A 12,759-nucleotide genomic window follows, 5' to 3' on the forward strand; every position below is an offset into this window, starting at 1 on the left:
GAGTTAATGGTCATTGAGTTTTTTCATTTAGGTAGGGGAACTCGTCAGGGAGATGCGATGTCTCCAGTCTTATTTGCTCTTAGTATTGAGCCACTAACGGAGTTAATAAGGAGCAACCCCAGAATACAAGGGATAATAGATAAAGGAGGAAAAGATCACAAGATATCGCTATACGCAGATGACGTACTACTATTCATTGAAAACCCCCTTTCATCAATCCCAGCTCTTTTATAGAGCCTTAGAGACTATGGCTTAGTTTCCGGATACAAGGTAAATTCTGAGAAATCTGAGGCAATGATGATTTCAGGACATTGGCCCACTCAGTTAGACAATGAGGTATCTTTTCGGTGGTCTAGTCAGGGCTTCAGATACTTGGGTGTCATCCTTACACCTATGGCATCACGTTTATACCTAGCTAATTACACAAGGCTTTTTGAAATGATAAAAAAGGACTTGGCAGGATGGGAAATACTACCTCTCTCCATGTTCGGTAGGATAGAAACAGTGAAAATGAATATATTACGAATATATATTATGAATATATTATTAGACTTCTGTTCTTATTTCAATCCCTACCAGTTTGGGTTCCACTCTCAGCATTTAACAAACTAGAAAAAATGATTTCAAAATTTATTTGGCAAAACAAAAGACCAAGAATAAGACTTAAAATAATGATGTCAAATAAAGATTGGGGGTTGAACCTTCCTAGTCTTAGATATTATTATTGGGCTGCTCAGCTGAGGAATATGGCTGCTTGGCTTGGTATTGATAAAGAGGCAGAATGGGTTAATATTGAACAGAATTCACTTTTTGGAGTTTCTCTGACAGTTCTGCCATTCATGGACTTGCAGGCACTGAAAAAAGTGAAAATAACAAATGTATGGATACAGCATACTGTTAAAATCTGGTCCACCATACAAAAGAAGTTTAGAGGAATAATAGCCTTATCACGTGCAATACCCATTAAAGGTAACCCAGATTTTCTTCCTTCTATATGGGATGGTGTCTTTAGTAGATGGGAAGAGAATGGTTTAAAGATAGTTAATCAGTTTTTTGATGGGGAGACCATAAGATCCTTTTCTCATTTATGTGATAGGTTTTCATTGAAATCTAATGATTTCTTTAGATATTTACAACTACAACATTATATCACAAATTATAAACATTGGGACATAATCAAAAAAACTCCAACAAATGTTGAAAAATATTTTATCAATATTATTGAACATGGTCTACCTACTAAAAATCATATAGCACATATTTATAGGAAGTTAATACAGGACCAATCTGATGACACGTTTCATATCAAAAGAAATTGGGAATTAGAGTTAAATACTGTAATAGAGGATGAGATGTGGATAAATATATGCGCTGGCTGTCATAAGGGTATAAGTAGTCAAATGTGGAAGGAATTTGATTGGAAAATGAAAATGAGATTCTTCAGAGTCCCATTGGTGGTTGCCAAATTTGACAGTATATTGCCATTATCACAGTGTTGGAGAGAATGTGGAATGGTGGGGGACTATGTGCATATATTCTGGGAATGTCCCAAAGTACTATTGTATTAGCAGGGGATTAAAAGGGAAAGTAGTAAAATTTTAAGAAGAGATATACCAATGCCCCCAGTTTTTTATTTGCTTGATGGTTTCCCCTCGGATCAGTTCAGTAAATTCCACTTATTTGTATTGCATGTATTATTAATGGCAGCCAGGAAGATAATCACTGTAAACTGGATGAAGGTGAGTGGACACAAAGACTGAAACAGATATATATTTTTGAGAAAATGACCACGGACTTGCAGGTAAAATCTGACTTTTTTTCAACAGAAGTGGGCACTTATTGAAATATATTTGCTCGAAGGAAATAGTTTTAACATATATTAATATATTAATGTTTAATCCATGCAGGTAATTTACCGATATGTGGTGCATTTACTGAATTGCTGTCAGGTTTTTTTTTTTTTTTTTTAACTTAGTGGGGGGGTTTTTGTTTGTTTTTTCCTAATGTTTATTTATTTATTCTTTTTTTCATGTATTAATATTGTATGTAAAAGTTATGTAACTGTTTTGTTTTTAAAAAAAGTTCAATAAATACAGTTAAAAAAACAATCAAAATGAACTTGTATAGTGAGACAAATATAAAAACACCTACAATTTTCTATACATTTACAATACTGAATAATAAGTTTATATGGGTTACATGGAGGCATGTACTATTTTCACTAATATTATCATTATACTGACTACTACTATTGCTATCGTTCTGCTTCTCAAGTGAGAAGGTGTTCTGAGTATGTGTTTTAGCGGAACAGAAGCCGGGTGCACAGGGTGTGCAGCATCTCCCTGATGTCTTCCAGCTCAGAGGTAGCATGGGGAGGTGGATAAGGGGCGGGTGATGCTGCATATCTCTGCTGCTGTGGGTGGTTAGTGGGACAAGGGGCAGGTGCTGCCACATATCTCTGCTGCTGATGGGGAGGGGGTGATCCTGGGATGGTGATGGGGAAGAGGAGGTCTGGGATGGTCTCTAAAGCTGCTAGTAGAGGAGGGTGTGGGGGCATTGTGTCCCAGGGCTGTATCTTTGAGGGTCTTTGCAAATATCTTCACCCACTTTCTGTGTAGGTGGAGTCCATCATATATGTCCCAGGTGCCAATGGTTGGGTGGAGGGCCAGGTGGATGTTGGGTAAGGTGCCACATCCTCTTCTGATCTCCATATTAATGTCATGGATGACATGAGAAGGGGTGTCTGTCCTAGGCAGTAGGGTGGAGACTACAATGCAGGTGTCAAGGAACTCCCTAATGGCCTATTCTGCCATCTTCCTCTTTACAGAGGCTGTGTTGGTCATTTGTCCCTGTGTGAATCACCAGGCATTGATGGCTCTTGAGGGTCTCCTTTTTCAAAAGCTTAATTGCCTGGCCTGTGGTGCTTCAGCATTTAGATAATATTTTCTTAACCATTTAGAGCTCCTGTTACATTTTTGAATACACAATACTATGTTATAACTAAGAAAGATAAATTATCATTGAAAATGAGTATTAGGTGGCACACTGCTTGCACATCTTTAAATTAAAGTAATCATGAAATATAAACTGTACATGTCAAAGCAGGGGACAAATAAAATGTGAGAAGGACAAATGAGGAAACGGAATATGAAAAAGTATTCTTTTTAAAATTAATTTTGCAATTCCATTTTAAGCCAGAATAAGTAAATAGAATAATATAAAATCTTTTACATTTGTTTTATATAATAAAATTTTGGTTTTTCAAATTGTATCAATTTATAAGCAAATTATATTTAACACTAAGTCTATAATTATTTTATGGGCATACTCCAGCTTCCATACAAATCATACCATGCAGCAAAATCAACCACTGATACACTCAAAAAAACCTTCAGAAGGGTTATATACAGTGTCAGTTTAGCCTCATTCTCATAAATAATCACTAGTATGTTCCTCTAAAGTCACATGGCTGATTCCAGCATGCAGATACCAACAAAAGCTTATCATACTGTAATTTCCTCTATCCAGACAGCTTTCACTATCATCCAATGATATCATTGTGCAGATAATTTATGTCTGATGTTAATGAAAGATGTTTACACACGTCAATATTTAGAGTATGTTTGGGCTTATAATGTGTGGATGTGTGTGTGTACACACTGCAAATACTACATTTTGATGTGATGTAATTTATCTATCCTATAAATGGCACATTAGATCAATCTTTTGACACCTAGTTTTATATCTACTGGTTTATTTACAACAGTGCACGAGAGCTGCCCATACCAGACCAGTGCTACCATGACAACCAACAAGGCAGGGATTTGAACGTGGAACATTTTTAGGCATCTATAGAAATGGAATAGCTGTATTCTATTATGATATGATTCAGTGGATCCAGGCCCCACAGCACTGGAAATATAAATTCACTCATTTATCTACTCAGTATGGCCATAGTTGTTCAGTAGGAGAATGTGTCATAAATCCAGGTAATTGTCATGGATTTTGTAATTTTTTATGCAGCCCGGTAGTGACAGATGATGTGTGTGTTAGCAGTCGTCATGTCTATTAGTCCTCAGCATGCGCAGCTCGTCCTCCAGGTAAGTGATCCTCTCGATCAGAGCAGCTCTGTCGGCCTGAGCCTTCTGATCGGCCTGCCAGCGAGCCTCCTGCACCTTCCTCTCATACCAGCGCTCCATCTGCGTCGACACCGCCTCAAAGAAGTACTGGGTCACCTCCAGAGCATGCATGTTGTCCCTCTCCTGAGCAAAGGAAAAGGAGGGTTCACTGGGCTGGTCTCCAAAGACCTCCAGAGTCCTGAGTCCTGTGGCCCCTCTGGATTTAGTCCTGCCCTGGGAATGCTTCTTGTAGTGCTTCCCTCTGTCCCGCCCTTGCTCCCCGACTATGAGCCTGGTTTCAGTCCCGCTGCTGCAGCAGCACTCTGTGACCAGAGAAAGGCTACTGGCTCTGTAATTCCTGCCTCCCCCCACCCCGTACTCCACCATGTCCACGTCTTGCAGGTCCTGGTTCTTCCTCTGGTTTTTCGCACAGATCATTGAACGCTCCTTGGGTCGAACCACTTGGACAGATGACAGCGGGCTCTTGGCTGCTGCAGGAGAGGTGACTTCTGCATTCTGAGCCTTAACACCATCTGTTACATGTTCAAAAGAGATTCAATAAGCACATTCAATTACACAGTAACCACTACACAGCAAATATTCTTTAAGCCATTCTGCTAATTAGCATGCAGTGTAACTCTGATTCATGAACAAGCATGCCAGAGGCAGATGGAGTAAAACATTTCTCTGGCAGCAATGTTATTACTTCCAAAAAGGTCATAGTGCATTAACCTGCTGTACAGTGGACAATATTCAAATGTTAATTCAAATTTTGAAAATTACAATGCAATATAAACAATGCAGCCTAATTTTGCATTTGTGCAAGCATTATTTAAGTCACACTAATAATTCAAATTATTATCACTGACTACTGTTTAGCTAATTTCGCAATTAATTAATTTGTATCATATATGTCTATTTCTTGGTGTACTGTAATATGGATAGATTTTTTTGTCTGATCTCTGTGCCTGTTTGTAAGACCAGGTGGAGCACTGTTGCCAGCCTCCACAGTGATTGAACATAGGGACCAGTTCTGTTTCATTCTTTCCTGACTGCCAGTGGCAGGAAACAAAGTGCATATGTCTCCTCCGAGGTATAAATACCATGTGGATACCTACATCCTCATGCCTCTTTGATCTTCTCGCTGTTAGTCTGGCGTTCTCCGCAGGTTAATCGCTCCATAGATCCATGTTTCGGCTCTATATTTTGCTTGCAGGTCCAGGAGAGGTAAGCACATTCTGTGTTGTTGTTGCAGTTTGATGCCCTCTAGGCTGTGATTGAGCTGAGTATCTTACCTCTCCTTTCCTATTTGGAGGTTTTTGAGCATCCTTGTCTTTGTGCTGGGTCGCTCACCAGCTACACTGACTGTCTTAAACAGTTGGTTGTGCTATTTAATTCCTCTGGTTGCTTGATGTTCCAGTCATGTGCAGTGGTTAGTCCACAGCTCGTCTGGATTCCCTAGCCTAATTCAGGTGAGGATGGGGATGAGATCAGTTTCAAGTCTGTGAAGGTGCATTTAGCCCCAGGGAGGGTCCATCCCCTGAACATTTCATGGGTCTATGCCTGCGAGAATAGAGGCTAAAGATGGCTCAGAGACTTCCTCAGGACTCACATTTGTGGAGTTGGGGCTAAAATTGGTTGACAGCTTTTTAAATTCTGCAGATCAACATGCCCCCCTCCTCCTAAGGAGTTCATGGAAAGCCAAGGCATTATAAAAAGCACTGAGCTGGGGGACAGACCCTGCCCACTGCATGGGAAACTGTGTGCAGTCCTGGATAAGGTTGGGCTGGATGATGCACTGGCTGCTCAGCTTGTGGACAACCCGTTTTTTCAACGGGCTCCTGCAGCCCCACCTTTTAAAGTTCCAGTGCTCCACGTAGTGTGCAGGACCCATGGCGCTCACATCACTTAAACCCAGCACTACAGCCCTGGTAACACAGCCAGGTTGCTGCAAGCAGCTGGCGTCATTGCAGAGGCAAGCAACCTCCCCGACCCCAGCAGGTACAAGGGCATAACCAGGGCCCACCCAAGCCCCCAAATAAACCTCAAGGCACATGCTGTGGGCCTCGGGTTGGCGGTGGGCAGATTTTCACAGCATCACCTGAACTACTGGCCAGCCCATTCCCAAGATGCATGGATTTTGAAAGAAATGTCAGGGTTACAGGTCCCAATTCTGCCGCTGGCCCCGACCGCCCTCAGGGGTCAAGGTGACTTCAGTCACAGACTCAGTTGTAGCGTGATCAACCTGGCTACAGTGGCTTCGTTTAAGTCTCTTCTCAAAACACATTTTTATCTGAAAGCATATCCTGATTTTACCTAAACTGGCTGTTTATTTTATTACTTTTGTGTATTTTATTTCTTTATATTTCGTCATTCACTGTGATATTTTATTTATCTTGTTGTGAAGCACTTTGTTTTGATAAATAAAGTACAAAGTTTATTATTATTATTATTTTTATTATAAAAGAAAACTGGTGTTGTTCTTATTTTCCTTTATTAATGATGAGAAGTAGGCTGTTCTGGCATTATGGAGGGCTTTCCTATATGTTTTAAGTCTATCTTGCCAGACTAAACGAGATTCTTCCAGATTGGTGGAACGCCATTTGCTTTCAAGTTTGCTTTAATTTGCAGGGTTTGGGGATTATACCATAGAGCTAACCTTCTTTGTTTTATTACCTTCTTTTTTAGAGGTGCAACAGAGTTGTTTGCAGTGAGCCTTCAGCACTATCAACAAGATGATCAACTTGGGAGCGACTGAAATTAGCATAGGAGTTCTCTCTTAAATTGACATGGCATTGAATTAAATGCAGGTGGAATCACTTCCTTAAATTTAGCTACAGCACTGTCAGACATCTAGTGTAGGAGTATTTGCGTGTAGTCCAGTAATAGGAATTCAAAATTTATTAAATAATAGTCAGAAGGATTCTGTGGAAAGACTATTAAATGTTCAATTTCAATGCCATATACCAGAACAAGATTGAAGGTGTGGTTAAAACCGTGAGTGGGTTTATGTACACCCTGACAGAAACCAATTGAATCTAATGAGAAAAACGCAGTATTAAGGCTATCATTATCAATGTCCACATGAATATTAAAAATCACCTACAATAATTATTATCTGTTTTAAGGACTAAACTTCACTCTGAGAATTCAGATAAAAATTCAGAATAAGGACCAGGCAGTATACTTTCGAATGAGTAATAATTTAGTTTAGGTTTAGGGTTGATTAATAGGCTTGAGTCAAAGATGGCTGCAACTCCACCAACTTGGCGGGTGCCTCGAAGAATGTGAGCATTAATATGACTGAGTGGAGTGGATTCATTTAGGCTAACATATTCTTCATGACCCAGCCAGGTTTCAGTAGGACAAAATAAGTCAATATGATAATCTGATATTAAATTGTTCACTAGTACAGCTTTAGATGACAGAGATCTGATGTGAAAATTACAAACAACCTTTTAATAGCATTAGACAATAGACTTGTCTCTGTACTTGTCTTGTTAGATCTTAGTGCTGCATTCGACATCATTGACCATCACATCCTATTACAGAGACTGGAACATGTAATTGGCATTAAAGGAACCGCACTAAGCTGGTTAAATCCTTTCAGATCTTTCTCAGTTTGTTCATGTTAACAGTGAGTCATCTGTGCACACCAAAGTTAGTCACAGAGTTCTGCAAGGTTCTGTGCTTGGACCAATTCTATTTACCTTATATATGCTTCCTTTAAGCAATATTATTAGGAAACACTCCATAAACTTTCATTGTTATTCAATTCAATTTTATTTATATAGTGCCAATTCATAACAGAAGTTATCTCATTGCACTTTTCCTATAGAGCAGGTCTAGACTGTACTCTTTATAATATTAATTACAGAGACCCAACAAATCCCACCATGAGCAAGCATTTGGCGACAGTGGCAAGGAAAAACTTCCTTTAAGAGGCAGAAACCTTGGACAGAACCAGACTCAATGGTGGGCCATCCGCCGCTGCCGTGGGGCGGCACAATGCAAAGACCACGTAGAATTTTTTATTATTTTTTTAAATAGTAGAATAGTAATTGTAGTGTTAATCGTAGAAAAGGTTTCAGTCGTAGTCATCTGGACAATGTTTGCAGAATCAAGATTTTCTACGATGGAACACTCCTGGATGAATGCGGGACTACACCGTCTTGTTTTGAAGTAGCTTAAATTTCTGAGTTCTCAGACCATTTTCACAATTGAGAATGACTTCCCAGATGGGAGCCGAAACGTCTTGATTCTGAAAACAGTGTTCAGATGACTACGACTGAAACCTTTTCTACGATGGAGCACTCCTGGACAAATTAGGGACTACACCGTCTTGTAGTGTTAATATTAATAAATTAGTAATAATAGGTTATGCAGATGATACCCAATTAAATTAGTTTCATCTGGCTTGATTGATAAATATGTTAGCTAACCTTCAAGAGTGCCTGAAGGACATAAAAACCTGAATGACCTGCAATTTTCTGATGTTAAAGTTGGACAAAACTAAAGTTTTTGTACTGGGCCCCAAACACCTCAGAGACACATTATCTAAAGACATAGTTACTCTAGATGGCATTGCCCTGGCCTCCAGCAGCACCATAAGGAATCTTGGAGTTATCTTTGACTTCAAGGGTTGCCTTTTTTTTACGGCTCTTATGATCTCTTTTCCTAGTTCTTGTCAGTACACATGCCGCAGCATTCTGAATCAACTGTCTTAAGGGACTTATTCAGGCAGCCTGATGAGAAGGAATTGCAATAATCCAGCCTTGAAGTAACAAATGCATGGACGAGTTTTTCTGCATCATTTTGAGACAGGATGTGCCTGATTTTTGCAATGTTACATAGGTGAAAGAAGGCAGTCCTTGAAGTTTGTTTCATGTGGGAGTTAAAGGATAAATCTTGATCAAAGATCTCAGAGATTCCTAACGGTGGTGCTGGAGACCAGGGCAATGTCATCTAGAGCAACTATATCTTTAGACAACATGTCTCGCAGATGTTTGGGGTCAAGTACAATAACTTCAGTTTTGTCAGAGTTTAACATCAGAAAACTGCAGGTCATCCAGGTTTTTATGTCCTTAAGGCATGCTTGAAGTTTAGCTAACTGGTTAGTTTCATGTGGCTTGATCGATAGATATAATTGGGTATCATCCACAAAACAATGAAAGTTTATGGAGTGTTTCCTAATAATATTGCCTAGAGGAAGCATTTATAAGGTGAATAGAATCGGTCCATGCACAGAACCTTGTGGAACTCCATGACTAACTTTGGCGTGCACGGAGGACTCACCGTTAACATGTACGAATTGAGATTGATTTGATAGATAGGATTTAAACCAGCTTAGTGCAGCTCCTTTAATGCCAATTACATGTTCCGGTCTCTGTAATAGGATGTGATGGTCAATGGTGTCGAACGCAGCACTAAGATCTAACAAGACAAGTACAGAGACAAGTCCATTGTCTGATGCAATTAAAAGGTCATTTGCAATTTTCACCAGTGCTGTCTCTGTGCTATGATGCACTCTAAATTCTGACTGAAAATCCTCAAATAAACTACTGTTATTTAGAAAGTCACACAACTGATTGGCGTTTGCTTTCTCAAGGATCTTAGAGAGAAAAGGGAGGTTAGATATAGTTGGCTAAAACCCCTGGATCAAGGGTGGGCTTTTTAAGAAGCGGTTTAATTACAGCTACTTTAAAGGATTGTGGTACATAGCCTGTTTAATAAACACAGATTGATTATATCCAGTAAAGAGGTGCCAACTAAGGGTAAAACGTCTTTAAGCAGCCTAGTTGGAATGGGGTCTAAGAGACAGGTTGATGGATTGGATGAATTAATCGCCAAAGTCAGCTGAAGAAGATCGACAGGAGCAAAGCAGCCAAAACACACATCAGGTTCTACAGCTGTTTCCAAGGGACTTGTTGAATTTTTTCTCTAATAGTTAAAATTTTATCATTAAAGAAGCTCATGAAGTGAAATGAGATAACTTCTGTCAGTTTAGGAACGTAAAAGTCCTCCCATTTCAGATGCTTCGTACAAATCGACGTCCTTCAGACCATCACTCCAGGAGATTGGTTCACCTCCATAGATCTCAAGGACGCCTACTTTCACATTCCTATTCTTCCAGAACACATAAAATTCCTCAGCTTTACCTTTCAAGGTCAAGTATATCAGTTTTCCCTCCTTCCATTTGGCCTGTCCCTGACATGTCGCATTTTAACAAGATACATGATAGCCTTAACATCACGTCTGAGGAGAGTAATAATCATCCCTTACCTTGATGACTGGCTTATTTGTACTCCTTCATTCTGACAGAAAAAAAACATCCAGGGTCCTTGCTCATATCGAGGCACTGGGCATGTCTACAGACCGCCTTTATCGGCCTGTCTCTGGATTCAGTCTCAATGCAGGCATGCCCGACTGTGGTGCAGATAGAGAGGATTCAGTGTCTACTACAGTCTTTACATCTTGGGGCAAGTTTGACTGTCCAGACATAGGCTGCTGGGGCTACTAACAGCAGCCTTAGCAATCACACCCCTGGGGCTGCTCCAACTGCGCTCCCTGCAGAGGTGGTACAACAGCCTCCACATGGACCCTCGTTTACACAGGAGGGTCAAGGTCAGAATGACTCTCATGTACCTCTGTCGGTGAAGGGACAGCACATTTTTGCTGCTTGGTGTTCCTCTCGGCTCAGTCCCACCCTGCACTTTCTGCTTCTGCAGTTGACCAGTAGGTAGGTGTTTGTTCGTTGTGACACTACTGGTATGAATCATCCACTTTCAGGAAGTCAGGAAAGAATGAAACAGAACGGAAGTTACGGAGGTAACTATGGTTCTGTGAATTCCTGGATGACTGCCAGTCATTTGGAACCTTTTAGGGCAAGAACATTTTGAGAGGCCGGATGTAGACTACCATGTGGTATTTATAGACACGCAGGTAGCCTACACGTCATATGACTTTATTTATATAAGATCTCGACCTACCCAGAGCACGAGGAGAGATATCCACTTTGTTTGCTGCCACTGGCAGTCATCCAGGAATTCCATAACTTCCGTTTTGTTCAGTGCTGCCACTATGGGGGCTGGTATCTGCATGGTGGGGGTTTCTGTGGGTGGTGTGGAGTGAGATTTGAGTACATCTAAGTGGCTTCTAGAAATGATTAGTAGTAATATTTATCTAGGTTATATAATATTTACATTACATTTATTTAGCTGGCACTTTTATCCAAAGCGTCCTACAATAAGTGCATTTCAACCATGTGGTACAATCCAAAAATTGCAAGAATCATGCAAGTTCCTAAACTTCATCAACTATGCTGAACTGCTTCAAGTGCTACATTTAGGTTATAATTTCCTTCTCTCTTTTGTAATAAGGTATCTGTGTTTATGTAATGTCACTGACATTATTTTTGCACCGAACAGGCACACATTTTAGAAAATATGCATAGATTACCTAAGAATGGCCTGTTGACAATTTTTAAATGACTGTTGGTCAATGATTTACTGTAATAAACGAAGTGCTAATACTGTATCTTAGGTTATGTTGGTAATTGATACATAATTTCATAATACATAAATATACAGCAATGGTGAATTTTAATAAGTAAACAATTTCCAGGTGAGGACAAGTTAATAATAGTAAAATTGTGAATCTAGCTTTTCTTTTACAATTATTTTTACAATTATCAACCAGTTAAGAAATTACATAACAAATATTTAGTGAATTCCTGAGCAAATTCCTGCTTTTTATTTTATTTAACCACTACTACTAATTTCTGAGAGTTATTGGGCTATTTACTATTGGTTTATTATTGGTTTATTATAGCATTAATTTCTAGTCTGTAATTTATGGGGTCACTGATTTTTGAAAGTTCATTTGATGTGTAAACAGGTGGGATAAATAAAGATTTGTGAGCCTGTGTCTGTGCATGATGAAAATGTTAGATTTACAGATTTGGTTGAGTGAGCTGTTTGTTGAGGCATTACCTGGAGAGCTCTCCACATGAACAACAAAGTAATGGTTGGCTGAGCCATCCTCTGCCACACTTGGCTCCCCCCGGCTGGACTCAAGGAAAGCAGGGCTGTTGTGGCACTCCAGGCATTGGGAGCTTCCACCCTCGCCAGAAGGCAGCACAGTGAGGCCAGCTCCATTGACTTCATTCAGGCCCTTGGCCACAGAGGAGGAGCGCTGAAGCTTGCTGCTGCTGGGGTCTACTGTGAAGCGAACCTCCATGTTCTGCAGCTTGGACAGACACCAGCTCTTCAGCTCACTAACCAGGGATGCCTGCTTAAAGAGCAGATACAACCACAAAGAAGAGTTTATCATTTATTACTTTGTCACATTTATTGAGAGGAACAATTAATGACAAAAGTTCAAGTCATGATCTTTAGATAAATGTCACATTTGTTGAAACAGTCAGTCCTGTAACAGTGGGCTTGGTGCTGATCTAACTAACGCTGTATTTGTCTTATGAAAAACATTCAACTTAATGTATGTCAGGATATTTCTGAAAGTACATTAAAGAAAATATTTAGCTGCTTTTCATTTTCTCAATAAAAACAAAAGTGCACCTACTTTTAAAACCATTCTTCGAAAAACCCACTGATATTCTTGGCAGGTATAAAGCTTCTAAGAA

The 12,759-nt window shown here is 39.8% G+C and overlaps 1 protein-coding gene across 12 annotated transcripts in view; it reads right to left on the reverse strand.

Moving 5' to 3' along the window:
- Nucleotides 1-1,195: 1,195 nt before the first annotated feature.
- Nucleotides 1,196-12,759, reverse strand: part of ankrd6b (ankyrin repeat domain 6b) — a 98,192-nt gene continuing 86,628 nt past the window's right edge. For 7 of the 12 annotated variants that reach the window (XM_044169621.1, XM_044169622.1, XM_044169627.1 and 4 more), the window contains 2 exons: nucleotides 12,110-12,410; nucleotides 1,196-4,651 (listed from right to left, as the gene is read on the reverse strand). In XM_044169621.1, the coding sequence (XP_044025556.1) occupies nucleotides 4,050-4,651; nucleotides 12,110-12,410 (903 nt within the window). In that variant the 3' untranslated portion in view covers nucleotides 1,196-4,049. Of the gene's footprint in view, nucleotides 4,652-10,400; nucleotides 10,995-11,107; nucleotides 11,230-12,109; nucleotides 12,411-12,759 lie in introns of all 12 variants that reach the window. The other 5 variants (XM_044169625.1, XM_044169631.1, XR_006374962.1 and 2 more) reach the window with 4 other exon arrangements.

The sequence above is a fragment of the Siniperca chuatsi genome, linkage group LG16 (assembly GCF_020085105.1).
Source record: "Siniperca chuatsi isolate FFG_IHB_CAS linkage group LG16, ASM2008510v1, whole genome shotgun sequence".
Classification (NCBI taxonomy): Eukaryota; Metazoa; Chordata; class Actinopteri; order Centrarchiformes; family Sinipercidae; genus Siniperca; species Siniperca chuatsi.